The 22,087-nt window shown below is 58.9% G+C and overlaps 2 protein-coding genes across 2 annotated transcripts in view; one reads left to right on the forward strand and one right to left on the reverse strand.

Moving 5' to 3' along the window:
- Nucleotides 1-471: 471 nt before the first annotated feature.
- TWF2 (twinfilin actin binding protein 2) lies at nucleotides 472-20,432 on the reverse strand. Its single transcript, XM_069736148.1, has 9 exons — nucleotides 20,317-20,432; nucleotides 12,812-12,889; nucleotides 10,494-10,672; nucleotides 9,713-9,808; nucleotides 9,481-9,585; nucleotides 9,285-9,410; nucleotides 4,055-4,205; nucleotides 2,785-2,906; nucleotides 472-1,407 (listed from the first exon to the last, which is right to left on the reverse strand). Exons 1-9 carry the CDS (start codon nucleotides 20,339-20,341, stop codon nucleotides 1,240-1,242), a joined length of 1,050 nt encoding a protein of 349 aa, XP_069592249.1. The 5' UTR covers nucleotides 20,342-20,432; the 3' UTR covers nucleotides 472-1,239.
- A 1,454-nt stretch (nucleotides 20,433-21,886) lies between these two features.
- Nucleotides 21,887-22,087, forward strand: part of FBLN2 (fibulin 2) — a 109,881-nt gene continuing 109,680 nt past the window's right edge. The window contains exon 1 of the mRNA XM_069736152.1: nucleotides 21,887-22,067. The gene's annotated coding sequence lies outside the window, so the exon portion shown is untranslated. The remainder of the gene's footprint in view (nucleotides 22,068-22,087) is intronic.

Consider the following 22,087-nt stretch of genomic DNA (forward strand, 5'->3'; position numbering starts at 1 on the left):
CTGCAGACAGGATCTTATCATGTATCTCTGTATACAGGGAGCTCCCCCTAGTGGTGGCTGCAGACAGGATCTTATCATGTATCTCTGTATACAGGGAGCTCCCCCTAGTGGTGGCTGTAGACAGGATCTTTTCATGTATCTCTGTATACAGGGAGCTCCCCCTAGTGGTGGCTGTAGACAGGATCTTTTCATGTATCTCTGTATACAGGGAGCTCCTCCTAGTGGTGGCTGCAGACAGAATCTTATCATGTATCTCTGTATACAGGGAGCTCCCCCTAGTGGTGGCTGCAGACAGTTAAGTCATGTACATATAACATTGGCTTAGCCCGTATATAATGATGCATTTGACGCCCTCCGTTTATTTTCCTGCCCTTTGATCTTACTTCCACGTCAATTTTCTTGCTTTTCTGGGGCTGAGTCCGGACGTCATGTAACAAGTAATCGCCCACCAGACAACGACAAGTCGGCAGCTGATTAAAAAACAAGGTACTTTTTATTTGTTTTTCTATAGAAAATACAGAGCTAAGAGTGAATCTGTCTGATTTGTACGGTCGGCTCTAATTTCTGGAATGTAAACCACCCCCAAGAGAAGAAAATAAAACGTAACGACCCGGGATGACGTCGGCAGCGCTGAACGATCTGGCACTTTAGCTCATGCGTCTCATGTGACCTCGTCGGAGCCACATTTACACGTTTTTTTTCCTTGGGAAGAGCCCGCAATCCCTAAATGCAGCATGCGGCCGGCCCCTCCCCCGCAGCGATCGTTTCGAGCTGATCTCACAGGATGCGACGCTGGACGTCTGCCACCCAAATCCAAAAGTAAACAAATAATAATGGCACCGGCAAGTAGCGTAAAATCAAGGATGGCGCCACTTCTCCTCCTGCCGCTCCACTGTATCCAGAGAACAATAACGGAGACGGCGGCGGCGAGTCACGTGACTTATCCCGACCCGAGCCAACAGGAGGGAGGGCATAAAAATGTGCGAGGGAAGATCTTCAGCAAATCCGACATCATTCAGGCACAGACAAAAGCAAAAAAGAGGAAAAGGCGACCAGGAACGTGTCCGTGTAGGAAGCCATGATGACCAGAGGAGGCGCAGCAGAGATTCCAGAGACCCCCGCGCCGGATCCACACCATCCTGGGCAGGGAAAGCAAAATGTAGGCCGAGGTCTCAGCCCGTCCCAAGGGCCCGGTCTGGGCGCTCTTCTCTCAGGCCGTACTTGGCAGCGAGTCAGGCTCTAACTGTCCTCGCCGTTCTCGCCAGGACCCTTAATCAGCCGCTTCTGTCCTCGTTTCCCCGCAGGTCCTTTGGGTTTGGCAAAAGCTTGTTTGAAGGCGTGCTGCTTGGGGTGCACCTCGTCATAGAGAAACTCGGGGGTCAGCTCCGCACCGTCCTCTATTTCAATCTGGAGGACAACAACAGATGGGGGTGAGCACAGCACGCCATGACGCAGGTGGCGACTAAAGGAGCGCTGCGCCGGCACCCAAAGGAGCGCTGCGCCGGCACCCAAAGGAGCGCTGCGCCGGCACCCAAAGGAGCGCTGCCCCGGCACCCAAAGGAGCGCTGCCCCGGCACCCAAAGGAGCGCTGCCCCGGCACCCAAAGGAGCGCTGCCCCGGCACCCAAAGGAGCGCTGCCCCGGCACCCAAAGGAGCGCTGCCCCGGCACCCAAAGGAGCGCTGCCCCGGCACCCAAAGGAGCGCTGCCCCGGCACCCAAAGGAGCGCTGCCCCGGCACCCAAAGGAGCGCTGCCCCGGCACCAAAAGGAGCGCTGCCCCGGCACCAAAAGGAGCGCTGCTCCGGCACCAAAAGGAGCGCTGCTCCGGCACCAAAAGGAGCGCTGCTCCGGCACCAAAAGGAGCGCTGCTCCGGCACCAAAAGGAGCGCTGCTCCGGCACCAAAAGGAGCGCTGCTCCGACTATGTAAAGACGGTGATAAGTGCCATAAGCTTCTATAATTCTCACCATTCTCAAGATCTCTGCTTGCTGTGACGACATTGAGGCTAAAACAGCTTCTTGGCCTAATAAGTCTCACAGCTGAGGGTTTGCTACAATTGTAACCAGTCTTTACAATCAATACACAATGTATCCGGCTCATCAGCTCACAGGGGACTTTCCAGACTGGATACAGGTGTAACAAACTCTCTGCTGTGAGAATTAGGGAATGTGTCCACATTCAGATGTTACAGCATAGTGGAGGGGATTTTATGAAATCCTGTCTGCACTATGCGGAACACGCACCCGGCGGCCCTGCGTTTACAGACATGCGGCGCGGCCTTTTAGATCGCAGCATGTCTGTTTACCTTGCAGCGAAGCACCGTCACCACAAGGTAAATCACAGGGTCCTATGTGTGGGGTGCGGAGATTCCGGATGTGTGCAATGAACACATCCGGAATCACCGCGCGTACAGAAGGGGGTGGCGCTTTTGGCAGAGCGGGTTTTCCGCTCCGTCCACAGCGCCGTCATTACGGACCGTGGACACGCACCCTTAAAGAAGCTTTATTGACTTATCAGCCTCTGGATGAAAACAAGGTTTCCATTCATTTCCAGCAAGCAGATATCCGATCATAAAACCAGTAGAAGCTGAAATACAGCTTTATTTACAGGAACCTGGAGTCCCCCTTTATAGAGAATGTCCCTCTATGAACGAAAAGGAAATTCAGAAATCAAAAATTATAGCTGTCTGCTCCTAGGAAAGTTGGGTGCCACCAAATAGAACTGCAATAATGGATCCAGCATGGTCGTCACTCAACTCAATGTGATCGCTGCAGAACAGGAGTTACCTTTTTTGCAATTTCAAGCTGAAAATCCTGCTCCACAGATTCCAGAAGTCGGTTCTTACAGCTGGAGTACAACATGCGCTCCTTTATACTGCACTTATAGCCCGGCATGGAGTAAATAAAAACTGGAAGAGAGAAGAGGGAATAATGAAAACATGCAAGAAAGTAAAAAGGAAACTTTTGCAGCATTGGAAAGAGTAAAATTATATTATTCTGCCTGAGGCCACCACTAGGGGGAGCTCCCTGTATACAGAGATACACGATAAGATCCTGTCTGCGGCCACCACTAGGGGGAGCTCCCTGTATACAGAGATACATGATAAGATCCTGTCTGCAGTCACCACTAGGGGGAGCTCCCTGTATACAGAGATACATAAGATTCTGTCTGCAGTCACCACTAGGGGGAGCTCCCTGTATACAGAGATACATGATAAGATTCTGTCTGCAGTCACCACTAGGGGGAGCTCCCTGTATACAGAGATACATGATAAGATCCTGTCTGCAGCCACCACTAGGGGGAGCTCCCTGTATACAGAGATACATGATAAGATCCTGTCTGCAGCCACCACTAGGGGGAGCTCCCTGTATACAGAGATACATGATAAGATCCTGTCTGCAGCCACCACTAGGGGGAGCTCCCTGTATACAGAGATACATGATAAGATCCTGTCTGCAGTCACCACTAGGGGGAGCTCCCTGTATACAGAGATACATGATAAGATCCTGTCTGCAGCCACCACTAGGGGGAGTTCCCTGTATACAGAGATACATGATAAGATCCTGTCTGCAGCCACCACTAGGGGGAGCTCCCTGTATACAGAGATACATGATAAGATCCTGTCTGCAGCCACCACTAGGGGGAGCTCCCTGTATATAGAGATACATGATAAGATCCTGTCTGCAGCCACCACTAGGGGGAGCTCCCTGTATATAGAGATACATGATAAGATCCTGTCTGCAGACACCACTAGGGGGAGCTCCCTGTATACAGAGATACATGATAAGATCCTGTCTGCAGCCACCACTAGGGGGAGCTCCCTGTATACAGAGATACATGATAAGATCCTGTCTGCAGCCACCACTAGGGGGAGCTCCCTGTATACAGAGATACATGATAAGATCCTGTCTGCAGCCACCACTAGGGGGAGCTCCCTGTATACAGAGATACATGATAAGATCCTGTCTGCAGCCACCACTAGGGGGAGCTCCCTGTATACAGAGATACATGATAAGATCCTGTCTGCAGCCACCACCAGGGGGAGTCATCGCTCACCTACAGACTCCAGGTAATCCCCCTCATGGGAGTGTTTATACAGGAAGAGGTGGTAGCGTGCGGTGTCCTTGGGGATCCGCGCCGGCAGCTCCTGGATGTCCGTGTGCTTCGTATGGACCAGATCGATGGTCTCCTTTTCTTGATCTAGTTTCTAACAGATGAGAGAAGAGATGTGATGTCGGTGACTGATGCCGACGACTATAACTCACATCCACAATATCTGATTTCTCCACATTGTGAGACTTTCTGATTTGTTACATTGTGGCTTCTACATTGTAACAAGCTGCAGCTGTTATCTCCATGACAACGATTGTCCCACACTACAGCACAGGTGTCAGGCTCCACCCATTTATAGGACTTTCCTTTCCATGTATAGGGGTCAGATACTAAGCATTGCCCAGGGTGGGGATATACCGGGCGGTGGTCTTCACCCCATGTGACTGGCGGCAGCGAGTCATCGTCACCCGATTAGTCACATGAGATGTTTGTCACATTTACCTCTTAACCCCTTAGTGACCGGGTCAACTTTTACAATTCTGACCACTGTCACTTTACGTTATAGCTCAGGAACGCTTCAACGCTTCCCACTGATTCTGAGACTAAAAACTTTTTTTTAGGGACCACCTCACATTTGAAGTGAGCGTGGGGGTCAATATGACAGAAAATATCTTAAAGTGACTCCATTCTAAAAACTGCCCCCCTCAAGGTGCAAAACCACAGTTAAGAAGTTTATTAACCCTTCAGGTGCTTCACGAGAACTAAAGAAATGTGGAACGAAAAGATGAACATTTTACTTTTTTCCACAAAAAATTTACTTTGGGACCAAATTATTTTTAACTTTCACAAGGAAATGAGGAGAAAATGGACCCTAAAATGTGTTTCTCCTGAGTGCGCCAATATCCCCTATGTGGGGGAAAGCCACTGTTTGGGTGCATGGCAGGGCTCAGAAGGGACAGAGCACCGTTTGGCTTTTTGAACGAAAAATTTGTTGGATTCAATGGTGGGAGCCATGTTGTGTTTCGAGACCCCCTGATGTACCTAAACAGTGGAAATACACAGTTATAACTCCAACCCTAACCCCAACACACCCCTAACCCTAATCCCAACCCCAACCATAATACGTCCCCAACCCCAACCTTAGCCCCAACCCCAACCTTAGCCCCAACCCCAACACACCCCCAACTCTAACCCCAACACACCCCCAACCCTAATCCCAACCTTAGCCCCAGCCCCAACCTTAGCCCCAGCCTTAGCCCCAGCCCCAACCTTAGCCCCAGCCCCAACCTTAGCCCCAGCCCCAACCTTAGCCCCAGCCCCAACCTTAGCCCCAGCCTTAGCCCCAACCCTAGCCCCAGCCCCAACCTTAGCCCCAGCCCCAACCTTAGCCCCAGCCCCAACCTTAGCCCCAGCCCCAACCTTAGCCCCAGCCCCAACCTTAGCCCCAGCCCCAACCTTAGCCCCAGCCCCAACCTTAGCCCCAGCCCCAACCTTAGCCCCAGCCCCAACCTTAGCCCCAGCCCCAACCTTAGCCCCAGCCCCAACCTAAGCCCCAGCCCCAACCTTAGCCCCAGCCCCAACCTTAGCCCCAGCCCCAACCTTAGCCCCAGCCCCAACCTTAGCCCCAGCCCCAACCTTAGCCCCAGCCCCAACCTTAGCCCCAGCCCCAACCTTAGCCCCAGCCCCAACCTAAGCCCCAGCCCCAACCTTAGCCCCAGCCCCAACCTTAGCCCCAGCCCCAACCTTAGCCCCAGCCCCAACCTTAGCCCCAGCCCCAACCTTAGCCCCAGCCCCAACCTTAGCCCCAGCCCCAACCTTAGCCCCAGCCCCAACCTTAGCCCCAGCCCCAACCTTAGCCCCAGCCCCAACCTTAGCCCCAGCCCCAACCTTAGCCCCAGCCCCAACCTTAGCCCCAGCCCCAACCTTGGCCCCAACCCCAACCTTGGCCCCAACCCCAACCTTAGCCCCAACCCCAACCTTAGCCCCAACCCCAACCTTAGCCCCAACCTTAGCCCCAACCCCAACCTTAGCCCCAACCCCAACCTTAGCCCCAACCCCAACCATAATACGCCCCTAACCACAACCCTAACCTTAGCCCCAACCCTAACCATAATACGCCCCTAACCACAACCCTAACCTTAGCCCCAACCCTAACCCTAGCCCAACCCTAACCCCAACACACCCCTAACCCTAAACCCAACCTTAGCCCCAGCCCTAACCTTAGCCCCAGCCCTAACCTTAGCCCCAGCCCTAACCTTAGCCCCAACCCTAACCTTAGCCCCAACCCTAACCTTAGCCCCAACCCTAACCTTAGCCCCAACCCTAACCTTAGCCCCAACCCTAACCTTAGCCCCAACCCTAACCTTAGCCCCAACCCTAACCTTAGCCCCAACCCTAACCTTAGCCCCAACCCTAACCTTAGCCCCAACCCTAACCTTAGCCCCAACCCCAACCTTAGCCCCAACCCCAACCTTAGCCCCATATATTTTTTTTAATTTTATTATTCTTACCTAACTAAGGGGGTGATTGATAAAGGGGGGTTTGATTTACTATAAACGTATTTCTCAGCACCGTTTAAGTGCGTATCGGAGGTCGTTAAGGGGTTAAAAAAACAGCCCAGAGAGCCTCCAGTGTAGCACTGGTGACTATTGGGGTCTGATCCATGATTTGCCCTTCAATCAGTACAATGAGCAGAGACTAAGTTTCCTGTAATGTGTATTGCCGCCTTATTGGATGCTTTACACTGCAGCTCTGCTCTATTAGTACCTGCCTCATCATACAGACTGCTGCTCCCCGCAGCCTCCTCTCGCTTTATACCGCAGCTCTGCTCTAATAGTACCTGCCTCATCAGATACAGACTGCTGCTCCCCGCAGCCTCCTCTCGCCTTACACTGCAGCTCTGCTCTATTAGTACCTGCCTCATCAGATACAGACTGCTGCTCCCCGCAGCCTCCTCTCGCTTTACACTGCAGCTCTGCTCTATTAGTACCTGCCTCATCAGATACAGACTGCTGCTCCCCGCAGCCTCCTCTTGCTTTACACTGCAGCTCTGCTCTATTAGTACCTGCCTCATCAGATACAGACTGCTGCTCCCCGCAGCCTCCTCTTCCTTTACACTGCAGCTCTGCTCTATTAGTACCTGCCTCATCAGATACAGACTGCTGCTCCCCGCAGCCTCCTCTCGCTTTACACTGCAGCTCTGCTCTATTAGTACCTGCCTCATCAGATACAGACTGCTGCTCCCAGCAGCCTCCTCTCGCTTTACATAGCAGCTCTGCTCTATTAGTACCTGCCTCATCAGATACAGACTGGTGCTCTCCGCAGCCTCCTCTTGCTTTACACTGCAGCTCTGCTCTATTAGTTCCTGCCTCATCAGATACAGACTGCTGCTCCCCGCAGCCTCCTCTCGCTTTACACTGCAGCTCTGCTCTATTAGTACCTGCCTCATCATACAGACTGCTGCTCCCCGCAGCCTCCTCTCGCTTTAGACTGCAGCTCTGCTCTATTAGTACCTGCCTCATCAGATACAGACTGCTGCTCTCCGCAGCCTCCTCTCGCTTTACACTGCAGCTCTGCTCTATTAGTACCTGCCTCATCATACAGACTGCTGCTCCCCGCAGCCTCCTCTCGCTTTACACTGCAGCTCTGCTCTATTAGTACCTGCCTCATCAGATACAGACTGCTGCTCCCCGCAGCCTCCTCTCGCTTTACACTGCAGCTCTGCTCTATTAGTTCCTGCCTCATCAGATACAGACTGCTGCTCCCCGCAGCCTCCTCTCGCTTTACACTGCAGCTCTGCTCTATTAGTACCTGCCTCATCATACAGACTGCTGCTCCCCGCAGCCTCCTCTTGCTTTACACTGCAGCTCTGCTCTATTAGTACCTGCCTCATCAGATACAGACTGCTGCTCCCCGCAGCCTCCTCTCGCTTTACACTGCAGCTCTGCTCTATTAGTTCCTGCCTCATCAGATACAGACTGCTGCTCCCCGCAGCCTCCTCTCGCTTTACACTGCAGCTCTACTCTATTAGTACCTGCCTCATCAGATACAGACTGCTGCTCCCCGCAGCCTCCTCTCGCTTTACACTGCAGCTCTACTCTATTAGTACCTGCCTCATCAGATACAGACTGCTGCTCCCCGCAGCCTCCTCTCGCTTTACACTGCAGCTCTGCTCTATTAGTACCGGCCTCATCAGATACAGACTGCTGCTCCCCGCAGCCTCCTCTCGCTTTACACTGCAGCTCTGCTCTATTAGTACCTGCCTCATCAGATACAGACTGGTGCTCTCCGCAGCCTCCTCTTGCTTTACACTGCAGCTCTGCTCTATTAGTACCGGCCTCATCAGATACAGACTGCTGCTCCCCGCAGCCTCCTCTCGCTTTACACTGCAGCTCTGCTCTATTAGTACCTGCCTCATCAGATACAGACTGCTGCTCCCCGCAGCCTCCTCTCGCTTTACACTGCAGCTCTGCTCTATTAGTACCTGCCTCATCAGATACAGACTGCTGCTCCCCGCAGCCTCCTCTCGCTTTATATTGCAGCTCTGCTCTATTAGTACCGGCCTCATCAGATACAGACTGCTGCTCCCCGCAGCCTCCTCTCGCTTTATACTGCAGCTCTGCTCTATTAGTACCGGCCTCATCAGATACAGACTGCTGCTCCCCGCAGCCTCCTCTCGCTTTACACTGCAGCTCTGCTCTATTAGTACCGGCCTCATCACATACAGACTGCTGCTCCCCGCAGCCTCCTCTCGCTTTATACTGCAGCTCTGCTCTATTAGTTCCTGCCTCATCAGATACAGACTGCTACTCCCCGCAGCCTCCTCTCGCTTTACACTGCAGCTCTGCTCTATTAGTACCTGCCTCATCAGATACAGGCTGCTGCTCCCCGCAGCCTCCTCTCGCTTTATACTGCAGCTCTGCTCTATTAGTTCCTGCCTCATCAGATACAGACTGCTACTCCCCGCAGCCTCCTCTCGCTTTACACTGCGGCGCTGCTCACTTACAGTGGTTTATATATACTGGCACCGACAGCCCCTTTATGTAGTTCTGCTCCGGTGGTCTTACACCTGCTGTCCAAGTACAACTCCTAGCACACCCTGGAAGTCAAAGGATGCCAGAGCATGCTGGGAGTTGTAGTTTCACAGAGAATCATGGCCTGTACTGTACAATGCTGATGACCTAAGAACAACCACTCCTAACATTCATGTGCATGATGAGTGTCCGCCACCTACCAGCTGGATGTAGTTGATCTTCCTCTGCTTCAGGAGCTGAACGGCCTCCACGGCCTCCGGCCTCAGAGGGAAGGACAATCCCTGCAGCGTCTGCTGCTTACTCTCCACGCTGATCTCAGTCTTCACCTGCAGAGGAGCAGAGGTGATTATAGAAGTGTGATGTGGCCCGGAGACCCCCAGTCACGTCCTCGCCCACCTCATTGATCTTGATCTCCCGCAGCTCCCTCTCGGCGGCGGTGAGCGGCGCGGGGGCAGCACAGGACGACACGTGTCTCTGGTATCCGCTGAGCGTGATGTCTTCCTACCACACAAAGACACAATGAGAACGGCCCCCCATGTAGATCCCACCATCCAATAGTCCGGAATGGCGGACGGTGGGACTAGTCCTGTATGTGACCCGAGCCGCCCGGCCCTCTTTGGATTCTGACCTTTATGGTGCCAAACAGTTCGTCCTTTATGTGTCCGCCGCCGAACTCTTTCTTCACGGTCGCCCTGGTGGCCGCGTACAACATCTTCAGCCGCACCTGTCAGCGGAGGACAGAGGACTCCGTTATATCGGAAGGGCACGACCCCTGAACACCGCGCCGGTCATTACCCAGAATCCCCCATGTGACGCACCTCCACAAAGGTCACATCCCAGAGTCGAAAAACTCCAAACGTTTACAACAGCATGAAACTTTCCATGTCTCTGCTTGCTGTCAGTGAATGCACCTTCCCCGCACTGATACATTGTAACACGCTGACAGCAGAGACTGATGCTCCGCCACATTCGCACCAGCACATTTTAACCCTCTGTTCTCCACTGTCTATAAAGCTTCACTGTCGCATCATGAAATGTTTTTCAACTTTATAATTGACTTTGTGCTTTAATTTATCTCCCTTCTTTAAGATCTGTGCTTGCTGTCAGTGACTGGAAAGTTCTAATATCTACAGTCAGAGGTGGAACAGTCGTCCTGACCTCGGCCTGCTTATAGAGCGGCTTGTTACAATGTGTCCAGACTATACAATCCTCAGATCTTTCCTGTGATGACTGTTTGTTACAATGTATCAGTGCAGGTAATAATGTATCAGGCTGTTCAGCTCACAGAGTCTACAAGTGTAACGAACCCTCAGCAGTGACAAGTACTAGGTGCCCATGCCTCTCCATGGATGTATATGACAGGCGGCAGCTTCAGATACAGAGGGTCTACCTGTGACCGGGGGTCTTACCGGCGAGTGATCAGGAGACCATGACAGGAAGAGCCACTCGTAGCCCTGTGCGTTCTGGCTGTCCAGGCGGTACAGGACGTAACACGGCTGAACGTCGTCCAGGAGCGGGAGGATGAGGGCGTCATAGTCATGGTCCCAGCTCTTCCGCAGCTCCTTGTGCGCCCCTAGAACGAGCTGCTCTGCAGGAGGGAAGAAGAAACGACACATTGTAACAAACCATCCAGGTACAACTACGTGATCAGGACCGCCGCTCAGCCTCTGGAGGTGAACAAGGAATCTTTCTATTCACTGACAACAAGCAAGAATCTGGAGAACAATGGCGAAGAGAAACAAAGCGAAAAAAAAAAAAAGTTTAAAACTGGACACTGGCCCTTTAATAATCACTCACTACCTCCCGAGCACATGATGACCCCAACATGTCCATCGCTGGCAGGCTTCTAACCAGCCCTGGTGGTCGCGTGTCCCGGCACGAGGTGTTTAGCTGGCAGCTATTCTGAGCGCAGCATTCCTCGCCGCCAGGCGCGCACTTTCCATGACATCTGCAGGGCTCCTCCCAGGTGACCAGACGTGGAGGACAAAGGGTTAAACGGGAAAAAGGTCATTGGCCGCCTCTGCTGCCACAGGCAGATGACGCCAGCGACATGTTATCTCTTAGTACATTATGCCTAAATGGGGATTCGGGGGTTAATGAGTCATCTTAAAGGGCCAGCGTCCAGTCTCTCAACCAGAGAGCGTCTTCACTGTATCCTAAAACGCTCTGCTATGTCCTGATTGGCGTTTTGTTTTCATTCGTCAGTCTTCTTAAGATCTCTGTTTGCTGTCAGTGAGTCCAGATTCAACATTTACATGCAGAGTTGGAGACTTCGGCGCTGTTACAATGTTTGTCATAATTTACCAGCTCTGATACATTGTATCTAGCCATTTACCTGGAGGAGGACGGCGCAGCCAGGATACAATTGTAACAAACCCTCAGATGGGACAGATGATGATCTTGTAAGCAAAATTAATATCGCTATTCACTGACAGCAAGCACAAAACTTGAAAGTGGTAAAGCTGAAAGAACGATGCAGAACTTTTCATACATGAATTACAGCTACACCTCAACGAAAGCAGAAACCGCACCGCGAGACGGGCCGGAAGATACTGTATCCACTCCAAGAAAGCCCACCAGTCCTGACACTTCCACCGAGGACGGCGCCCGGTGTTCACCCAGAGGGGCTGTCGCCGAGGCTGTCACCCAGAGGGGCCGTCGCCGAGGCTGTCACCCAGAGGGGCCGTCGCCGAGGCTGTCACCCAGAGGGGCCGTCACCAAGGTTGTCACCCAGAGGGGCCGTCGCCAAGGCTGTCACCCAGAGGGGCCGTCGCCAAGGCTGTCACCCAGAGGGGCCGTCGCCAAGGCTGTCACCCAGAGGGGCCGTCGCCAAGGCTGTCACCCAGAGGGGCCGTCGCCAAGGCTGTCACCCAGAGGGGCCGTCGCCAAGGCTGTCACCCAGAGGGGCCGTCGCCAAGGCTGTCACCCAGAGGGGCCGTCGCCAAGGCTGTCACCCAGAGGGGCCGTCGCCAAGGCTGTCACCCAGAGGGGCCGTCGCCAAGGCTGTCACCCAGAGGAGCCGTCGCCGAGGCTGTCACCCAGAGGGGCCGTCGCCTAGGCTGTCACCCAGAGGGGCCGTCGCCGAGGCTGTCACCCAGAGGAGCCGTCGCCGAGGCTGTCACCCAGAGGGGCCGTCGCCTAGGCTGTCACCCAGAGGGGCCGTCGCCAAGGCTGTCACCCAGAGGGGCCGTCGCCGAGGCTGTCACCCAGAGGGGCCGTCGCCGAGGCTGTCAACCAGAGGGGCCGTCGCCGAGGCTGTCACCCAGAGGGGCCGTCGCCGAGGCTGTCAACCAGAGGAGCCGTCGCCGAGGCTGTCACCCAGAGGGGCCGTCGCCTAGGCTGTCACCCAGAGGGGCCGTCCCAAGGCTGTCACCCAGAGGGGCCGTCGCCGAGGCTGTCACCCAGAGGGGCCGTCGCTGAGGCTGTCAACCAGAGGGGCCGTCGCCGAGGCTGTCAACCAGAGGGGCCGTCGCCGAGGCTGTCAACCAGAGGGGCCGTCGCCAAGGCTGTCACCCAGAGGGGCCGTCGCCGAGGCTGTCACCCAGAGGGGCCGTCGCCCAGCTTTCCAAAAGGCTGAATGGGAGTGAATTTACCACCTTAACTAATGGCCAAATAAGGGCGTCCATGAAAACAAGGTGACAAACTTTGGGGTACGATGACATTGACACCACGGGGACTATCAGGACTTATAAGCCTCCCACCCTCCCTGTGGCCCCCGGGGACTCACCATCTTCGATGACCACTTTGATCAGCCGGATGGATCCATTTCGAGCTTTTGCGAAGAAATCCTTCAGTTCCGGAGTAGCTACAAGAACCAAGAACATACCGGTGAGTCAGTGAGAGAAAGCGGGCGAGGGCTGCGCGCGAGGAGAGGGCTGCGGGACGTCTGTCTGGGATCAGCTACAGATGGGCAACAGCAGCACATGAGCTGAACCTGATCCCTGGCTGCGTCACCTCCCAAATATAGCCGAGGGCACTAGAGGGGGCGGCCGGCTGCTTAATACCAGGGGGATAAACACGGGGTCTTATGTACATAGAAACGTCTTTGTGGAGTCACCGGGGGCAGAGGGTGATGCCCATTGGTGCTCTACAGATGGAGTTTCCGCATCTTCCATGATTGATGGTCGGGCGGAATCAGCGTCTCCAGGAAACTCAGTGTAAGCAAATGCAGAAGGTGACCCCGAACCTGCACCACCGGGAGACTGCATGGCAGTAGTGATGTCACCGCATACAATGGGTTCTCTTGACCTGTGGGGGGAGGGGCCGTGTGCCCTCCTGACCAGTGGGGGAAGGGGCAGTGTGCCCTCCTGACCTGTGGGGCCGTGTGCCCTCCTGACCTGTGGGGCCGTGTGCCCTCCTGACCTGTGGGGGTGGGGCCGTGTTCCCTCCTGACCTTGTGGGAGTGGGGCAGTGTGCCCTCCTGACCAGTGGGGGTGGGGCCGTGTGCCCTCCTGACCAGTGGGGGTGGGGCCGTGTGCCCTCCTGACCTGTGGGAGGTGGGGCCGTGTGCCCTCCTGACCTGTGGGGCCGTGTGCCCTCCTGACCTGTGGGGGTGGGGCAGTGTGCCCTCCTGACCAGTGGGGGTGGGGCCGTGTGCCCTCCTGACCAGTGGAGGGGTGGGGCCGTGTGCCCTCCTGACCAGTGGAGGGGTGGGGCCGTGTGCCCTCCTGACCTGTGGGGGTAGGGCCCTGTGCCCTGACAATATACAGGGGGTGGTGTTGTGAAGGGAGCTGTGACCTCACGCCGACGCCACCTCCTCCCCCCGTGTGCCCTCCTGACCTGTGGGAGGTGGGGCCGTGTGCCCTCCTGACCTGTGGGGCCGTGTGCCCTCCTGACCAGTGGGGGTGATGCCGTGTGCCCTCCTGACCAGTGGGGGTGGGGCAGTGTGCCCTCCTGACCTTGTGGGAGTGGGGCAGTGTGTTCTCCTGACCTGCGGGGCCGTGTGCCCTCCTGACCAGTGGGGGTGGGGCAGTGTGCCCTCCTGACCAGTGGGGGTGGGGCAGTGTGCCCTCCTGACCTTGTGGGAGTGGGGCCGTGTGCTCTCCTGACCTGTGGGGCCGTGTGCCCTCCTGACCTGTAGGGCCGTGTGGCCTCCTAAACCTGTGGGGGGAGGGGCAGTGTGCCCTCCTGACCTTGTGGGAGTGGGGCAGTGTGTTCTCCTGACCTGCGGGGCCGTGTGCCCTCCTGACCTGCGGGGCCGTGTGCCCTCCTGACCAGTGGGGGAGGGGCAGTGTGCCCTCCTGACCTTGTGGGAGTGGGGCCGTGTGTTCTCCTGACCTGCGGGGGGGGTGGGGGGCCGTGTGCCCTCCTGACCTGTGGGGCCGTGTGGCCTCCTGACCAGTGGGGGAGGGGCAGTGTGCCCTCCTGACCTTGTGGGAGTGGGGCCGTGTGTTCTCCTGACCTGCGGGGGTGGGGGGGGGGGTGGGGGGCGTGTGCCCTCCTGACCTGCGGGGGGGGGGGCGTGTGCCCTCCTGACCTGCGGGAGGGGGGGGGGGGGGGCGTGTGCCCTCCTGACCTGCGGGGCAGTGTGCCCTCCTGACCTGCGGGGCCGTGTGCCCTCCTAAACCTGTGGGGGGAGGGGCAGTATGCCCTCCTGACCTTGTGGGAGTGGGGCCGTGTGTTCTCCTGACCTGCGGGGAGTGGGGGCGTGTGCCCTCCTGACCTGCGGGGGGGGGGGGGGGGCGTGTGCCCTCCTGACCTGCGGGGGTGGGGTGGGCGTGTGCCCTCCTGACCTGCGGGGCAGTGTGCCCTCCTGACCTGCGGGGCAGTGTGCCCTCCTGACCTGCGGGGCCGTGTGCCCTCCTGACCTGCGGGGGGGGGGGGGCGTGTGCCCTCCTGACCTGCGGGGCAGTGTGCCCTCCTGACCTGCGGGGCAGTGTGCCCTCCTGACCTGCGGGGCCGTGTGCCCTCCTAAACCTGTGGGGGGAGGGGCAGTGTGCCCTCCTGACCTTGTGGGAGTGGGGCCGTGTGTTCTCCTGACCTGCGGGGAGTGGGGGCGTGTGCCCTCCTGACCTGCGGGGGGGGGGGGGGGGGCGTGTGCCCTCCTGACCTGCGGGGGTGGGGTGGGCGTGTGCCCTCCTGACCTGCGGGGGTGGGGTGGGCGTGTGCCCTCCTGACCTGCGGGGCAGTGTGCCCTCCTGACCTGCGGGGCAGTGTGCCCTCCTGACCTGCGGGGCAGTGTGCCCTCCTGACCTGCGGGGCAGTGTGCCCTCCTGACCTGCGGGGCAGTGTGCCCTCCTGACCTGCGGGGCAGTGTGCCCTCCTGACCTGCGGGGCAGTGTGCCCTCCTGACCTGCGGGGCAGTGTGCCCTCCTGACCTGCGGGGCAGTGTGCCCTCCTGACCTGCGGGGCAGTGTGCCCTCCTGACCTGCGGGGCAGTGTGCCCTCCTGACCTGCGGGGCAGTGTGCCCTCCTGACCTGAGGGGCAGTGTGCCCTCCTGACCTGCGGGGCAGTGTGCCCTCCTGACCTGCGGGGCAGAGTGCCCTCCTGACCTGCGGGGCAGTGTGCCCTCCTGACCTGCGGGGCAGTGTGCCCTCCTGACCTGCGGGGCAGTGTGCCCTCCTGACCTGCGGGGCAGTGTGCCCTCCTGACCTGCGGGGCAGTGTGCCCTCCTGACCTGCGGGGCAGTGTGCCCTCCTGACCTGCGGGGCAGTGTGCCCTCCTGACCTGTGGGAGGTGGGGCAGTGTGCCCTCCTGACCTGTGGGGGGTGGAGCCGTGTGCCCTCCTGACCTGTGGGGGGTGGAGCCGTGTGCCCTTTTGACCTGTTGAGGGGTGGAGCCGTGTGCCCTCCTGACCTGTGGGGGGGTGGGGCCGTGTGCCCTCCTGACCTGTGGGGGGGTGGGGCCGTGTGCCCTCCTGACCTGTGGGGGGGTGGGGCCGTGTGCCCTCCTGACCTGTGGGGGGTGGAGCCGTGTGCCCTCCTGACCTGTGGGGGGTGGAGCCGTGTGCCCTCCTGACCTGTGGGGGGTGGAGCCGTGTGCCCTCCTGACCTGTGGGGGGTGGAGCCGTGTGCCCTCCTGACCTGTGGGGGGTGGAGTCGTGTGCCCTCCTGACCTGTGGGGGTTGGAGCCGTGTGCCCTCCTGACCTGTGGAGGGGTGGAGCCGTGTGCCCTCCTGACCTGTGGGGGGTGGAGCCGTGTACCCTTCTGACCTGTGGGGGGTGGAGCCGTGTGCCCTCCTGACCTGTGGGGGGTGGAGCCGTGTACCCTTCTGACCTGTGGGGGGTGGAGCCGTGTGCCCTCCTGACCTGTGGGGGGTGGAGCCGTGTGCCCTCTTGACCTGTTGAGGGGTGGAGCCGTGTGCCCTCCTGACCTGTCGGGGGTGGGGCCGTGTGCCCTCCTGACCTGTGGGAGGTGGGGCCGTGTGCCCTCCTGACCTGTGGAGGGGTGGAGCCGTGTGCCTTCCTGACCTGTGGGGGGTCGAGCCGTGTGCCCTCCTGACCTGTGAGGGGTGGAGCCGTGTGCCCTCCTGACCTGTGGAGGGGTGGAGCCGTGTGCCCTCCTGACCTGTGGGGGGTGGGGCCGTGTGCCCTCCTGACCTGTGGAGGGGTGGGGCCGTGTGCCCTCCTGACCTGTGGAGGGGTGGGGCCGTGTGCCCTCCTGACCTGTGGAGGGGTGGGGCCGTGTGCCCTCCTGACCTGTGGAGGGGTGGGGCCGTGTGCCCTCCTGACCTGTGGAGGGGTGGGGCCCTGTGCCCTGACAATATACAGGGGGTGGTGTTGTGAAGGGAGCTGTGACCTCACGCCGACGCCACCTCCTCCCCTCAGAGGGCTCCCTCTCCGCAGTTACTGATCCACATTTCTCTTTTCTTCATTCTCTTCTGGTCATTGATGATAATTTATTAACCCCTCCACGTCTGAAGCATCTGACTCTGCAGCTCGTCTCTGACCTGCCTAAGACTAGCGCCCAGTCCGGTCACACACGGAGCTCCTCGCCCTGCAGACTCTTATTACACTCCAGCACGATTATAACCACCAGGATTCAAGTTACTGGCCCTTTAAAAATCAGGTCCATGTTGTCAGCTCCGGCGCCCCCACAGATCCCGCTCACAGGCTGTATCATGCACAGCCAGGACGGGGATTACGTGGGAGCTGATTCCGTGAAGTCAGCATTCTATAAATAGCAGCGATTGCAGCAGCAGAGACACCACAAGTCCCAGCAACTTCATGGAAAACGTATCCATTAGATCTGCTCCTGAGGATTGTGACAGGCGGCCGTTACATTGTATCAGGCCATAAAGGAAAAACATGGAAAAGGTGATGAGTTACTGATCGCTGGGGGCCCGACCAGCAGAGCCGGCCCCCGGTATGATGGACCCTCCAGTCGAATATTCTCTGCTCACTGCGGCACTTGACTCTGTAGGGCGACCATCATATATAACTGCCCCCTCTGCCAGTCAGTTCCAGCAGTTGGACCCCCAGCGATAAGCAAAAGAGGTTCCCAGAATCTGGATGTTAGTAGCGTTCTCATTCACTGACAACAAGCAGAGATCCAGAAAATGGTGAAGAACGGAAAGGTCCACGAGGAAATGGAGAAATGTAAGAAGCTAAGAGGAATGTTATGGGGGTCTTATAAAGGACACATGCCTGGAGGATTCGGGAGTGGCAGCTGGAGGACCAGGGGAGGGGCACCGCCAGGAGGACCGGGGGGGGGGGGGGGGGGGGGGTAGGTTGAGGATTGGGGGATGGCGACACATTAGCTGGAGGATTAGGGAGGGGAGAGGGGGAAGACATCAGCTGGAGGGGGGAGGAGACACCAGCTGGAGAACAGGAGGGGGGGGGGGGACATCGGCTGGAGGATTGAGGGGGGGGGACACACTGGCTGGAGGATTTGGGGGGGGGGGGGGGGAAGACACCGGCCGGAGGAATGGGGGGGGGGAGACACCGGCTGGAGGATTGGGGGGGGGCGGAGACACCGGCTGGAGGATTGGGGGGGGGGGGAGACACCGGCTGGAGGATTGGAGGGGGGGAGACACCGGCTGGAGGATTGGAGGGGGAGACACCAGCTGGAGGATTGGAGGGGGGGAGACACCAGCTGCAGGATTGGAGGGGGGAGGGTGGAGACACCAGCTGGAGGATTGGAGGGGGGGAGACACCGGCTGGAGGATTGGAGGGGGGGGAGACACCAGCTGGAGGATTGGAGGGGGGGAGACACCAGCTGGAGGGGGGGGGGGGGAGACACCAGCTGGAGGATTGGAGGGGGGAGACACCAGCTGGAGGATTGGAGGGGGGAGACACCAGCTGGAGGATTGGAGGGGGGGAGACACCGGCTGGAGGGGGGGGGGGGAGACACCGGCTGGAGGATTGGAGGGGGGGAGACACCGGCTGGAGGATTGGAGGGGGGGGGGGGGAGACACCGGCTGGAGGATTGGAGGGGGGGGGGGGGAGACACCGGCTGGAGGATTGGAGGGGGGGGAGACACCGGCTGGAGGATTGGAGGGGGGGGAGACACCGGCTGGAGGATTGGAGGGGGGGCACCGGCTGGAGGATTGGGGGGGGGGGGGGAGACACCAGCTTGAGGGGAGGAGACACCGGCTGGAGGATTGGAGGGGGGGGAGACACCGGCTGGAGGATTGGAGGGGGGAGACACCAGCTGGAGGATTGGAGGGGGGGAGACACCGGCTGGAGGGGGGGGGGGGGAGACACCGGCTGGAGGATTGGAGGGGGGGGAGACACCGGCTGGAGGATTGGAGGGGGGGGGGGGGAGACACCGGCTGGAGGATTGGAGGGGGGGGAGACACCGGCTGGAGGATTGGAGGGGGGGCACCGGCTGGAGGATTGGGGGGGGGGGGGAGACACCAGCTTGAGGGGAGGAGACACCGGCTGGAGGATTGGAGGGGGGGGAGACACCGGCTGGAGGATTGGAGGGGGGGAGACACCGGCTGGAGGATCGGAGTGGGGGGGGGGGGGAGACACCAGCTGGAGGATTGGGGGGGGGGAGAGAGACACCAGCTGGAGGATTGGGGGGGGAGACACCAGCTGGAGGATTGGGGGGGGGGGGGAGACACCGGCTGGAGTATTGGGGGGGGGGGGGGAGACACCGGCTGGAGGATTGGGGGGGGGAGACACCGGCTGGAGGATTGGGGGGGGGGGGAGACACCAGCTGGAGGATTGGGGGGGGGGGGAGACACCAGCTGGAGGATTGGGGGGGGGGACACCGGCTGGAGGATTGGGGGGGGGGGACACCGACTGGAGGATTGGGGGGGGGGGGGGGGGAGACACCAGCTGGAGGATTGGAGGGGGGGAGACACCAGCTGGAGGATTGGAGGGGGGGGAGACACCGGCTGGAGGATTGGAGGGGGGGGAGACACCAGCTGGAGGATTGGAGGGGGGGAGACACCAGCTGGAGGATTGGAGGGGGGGGGAGACACCAGCTGGAGGATTGGAGGGGGGAGACACCAGCTGGAGGATTGGAGGGGGGGGGGGACACTGGCTGGAGGATTGGAGGGGGGGAGACACCGGCTGGAGGATCGGAGTGGGGGGGGGGGGGAGACACCAGCTGGAGGATTGGGGGGGGGGAGAGACACCAGCTGGAGGATTGGGGGGGGGGGAGACACCAGCTGGAGGATTGGGGGGGGGGAGACACCGGCTGGAGTATTGGGGGGGGGGGGGAGACACCGGCTGGAGGATTGGGGGGGGGAGACACCGGCTGGAGGATTGGGGGGGGGGGGGGGGAGACACCAGCTGGAGGATTGGGGGGGGGGGGAGACACCAGCTGGAGGATTGGGGGGGGGGGACACCGGCTGGAGGATTGGGGGGGGGGGGGGGACACCGACTGGAGGATTGGGGGGGGGGGGGGGAGACACCAGCTGGAGGATTGGAGGGGGGGAGACACCAGCTGGAGGATTGGAGGGGGGGAGACACCGGCTGGAGGATTGGAGGGGGGGAGACACCAGCTGGAGGATTGGAGGGGGGGAGACACCAGCTGGAGGATTGGAGGGGGGGGGAGACACCAGCTGGAGGATTGGAGGGGGGAGACACCAGCTGGAGGATTGGAGGGGGGGGGGGGGGACACCGGCTGGAGGATTGGAGGGGGGGGGGAGACACCGGCTGGAGGATTTGGGGGGGGGGGAGGCAGCGGCTGGAGGATTGGGGGGGGGGGATGTGTCTCCTGCAGGTGACATCTTGTGGGGAGCAGTCAGTCTCACACCTATAAGGAGCCGTTTCCTCAGTTCTTGGCGCTCCCGTCGCTGCTGTCTCGGGTTTTGTCGCACATGTCGCGCTCGTACTCACCGTGGATCCCGGTCTGGTGCGCCATGTCGTGATATCGTGACAGCTCGGGATCAGGGAGCGGCTCTCAGAGGCTTGCGGGGAGGGGCGTGGCCGGATACCGGGGAGGCGGAGCTAGGCCGCGGTGAGCGCAGTCAGCCAATCAGAGGTTGAGCCGCGCGGCGTGCTGGGAGGAGTGGAGCATGCCGGGAGATGTAGTCCGCAGCTGCTCTGCTGCCCCCAGGCGGCGCTGTGCTCTCTGCGGTCTCAGGAATGTGTGTGAGGCGCTGGGCATGCTGGGAGGGACTTGTAGTTCTAGATCCTCTTTTCTGACTCGTCAGGATTCAGAATTGTGTTTTTCATGACCAGAAATATCTGCAAGTTCATAGAAAACGCACCAGAGACGCTGCAGTCGCTCCGGGGCCTGAACGCCACTTCTGTCCTCATGAACAGACCAGAAATAATTGTGGCCCTTGTGGGAGTTTTGCATTAGGGCCCATGAACTTCACATTTCGCTCCTGGAGAAAGTGCTCGAAAATCCTGTCAGCGACAGAAAAGACGCCAGAAACGTCTGCGAGGAAAACACCGGAATTCAACAGCGAGCGGCTGCGGACCCCGACCTGCGGAACGTCCCCCCCGACCTGCGGAACGTCCCCCCCGACCTGCGGAACGTCCCCCCCTGACCTGCGGACGTTCGGAACGTCCCCCCTGACCTGCGGAACGTCCCCCCCGACCTGCGGAACTTCGCCCCCGACCTGCGGAACATCCATCCCCAACCTGCGGAACATCCCCCCGACCTGCGGAACATCCATCCCCAACCTGCGGAACATCCATCCCCAACCTGCGGAACATCCATCCCCAACCTGCGGAACATCCCCCCCGACCTGCGGAACATCCCCCCCGACCTGCGGAACATCCCCCCCGACCTGCGGAACATCCCCCCCGACCTGCGGAACATCCCCCCCGACCTGCGGAACATCCCCCCCGACCTGCGGAACATCCCCCCCCGACCTGCGGAACATCCCCCCCGACCTGCGGAACATCGCCCCCGACCTGCAGAACATCCATCCCCAACCTGCAGAACATCCCCCCGACCTACTGAACATTCCCCTCCCCTACTGAACATTCGTCCCCGACATGCGGAACATTCCCCCCTGCGGTATATTCATTCCCAACCTGCAGAACATTCATCCCTGACCTGCGGAACATTCCCCTCCCCTACGGAACATTCATCCCCGACATGCGGAACATCCCCCCGACCTGCGGAACATTCCCCCCTGCAGAACATTAATCCTGACCTGCAGAACTTTCATCCCCAACCTGCGGAACATTCATCCCCACCTGCGGAACATTCCCCCCCGCAGAACATTCATCCCCGATATGCGGAACATATCCCCCCCACCCCCACCCCCCGAACATTCATCCCCGACCTGCGGAACATCCTCCCTGCGGAACATCCCCCCTGAGCCGCAGAACATTCATCCCCAACCTGCGGAACATTCATCCCTGACCTACAGAACATCCCCCCTGAGCCGCAGAACATTCATCCCCAACCTGCGGAACATTCATCCCTGACCTACAGAACATCCCCCCTGAGCTGCAGAACATTCATCCCCAACCTGCGGAACATCCCCCCAACAGAACTTTGTGCAAATAAACAACGAGAGAAAATGAGCTCGGTGCTGACCGGGGATTTTGAACCTCTCATGCGCCATTTTAAAATATTTGGTGCAAAATATGAGAACAAAGATCACGAAGGAAATGAGAAGACGCAGGTGAGGAGTCGTCGTTTCTT

Source organism: Ranitomeya imitator, chromosome 8, assembly GCF_032444005.1.
Source record: "Ranitomeya imitator isolate aRanImi1 chromosome 8, aRanImi1.pri, whole genome shotgun sequence".
NCBI classification, from domain to species: Eukaryota; Metazoa; Chordata; class Amphibia; order Anura; family Dendrobatidae; genus Ranitomeya; species Ranitomeya imitator.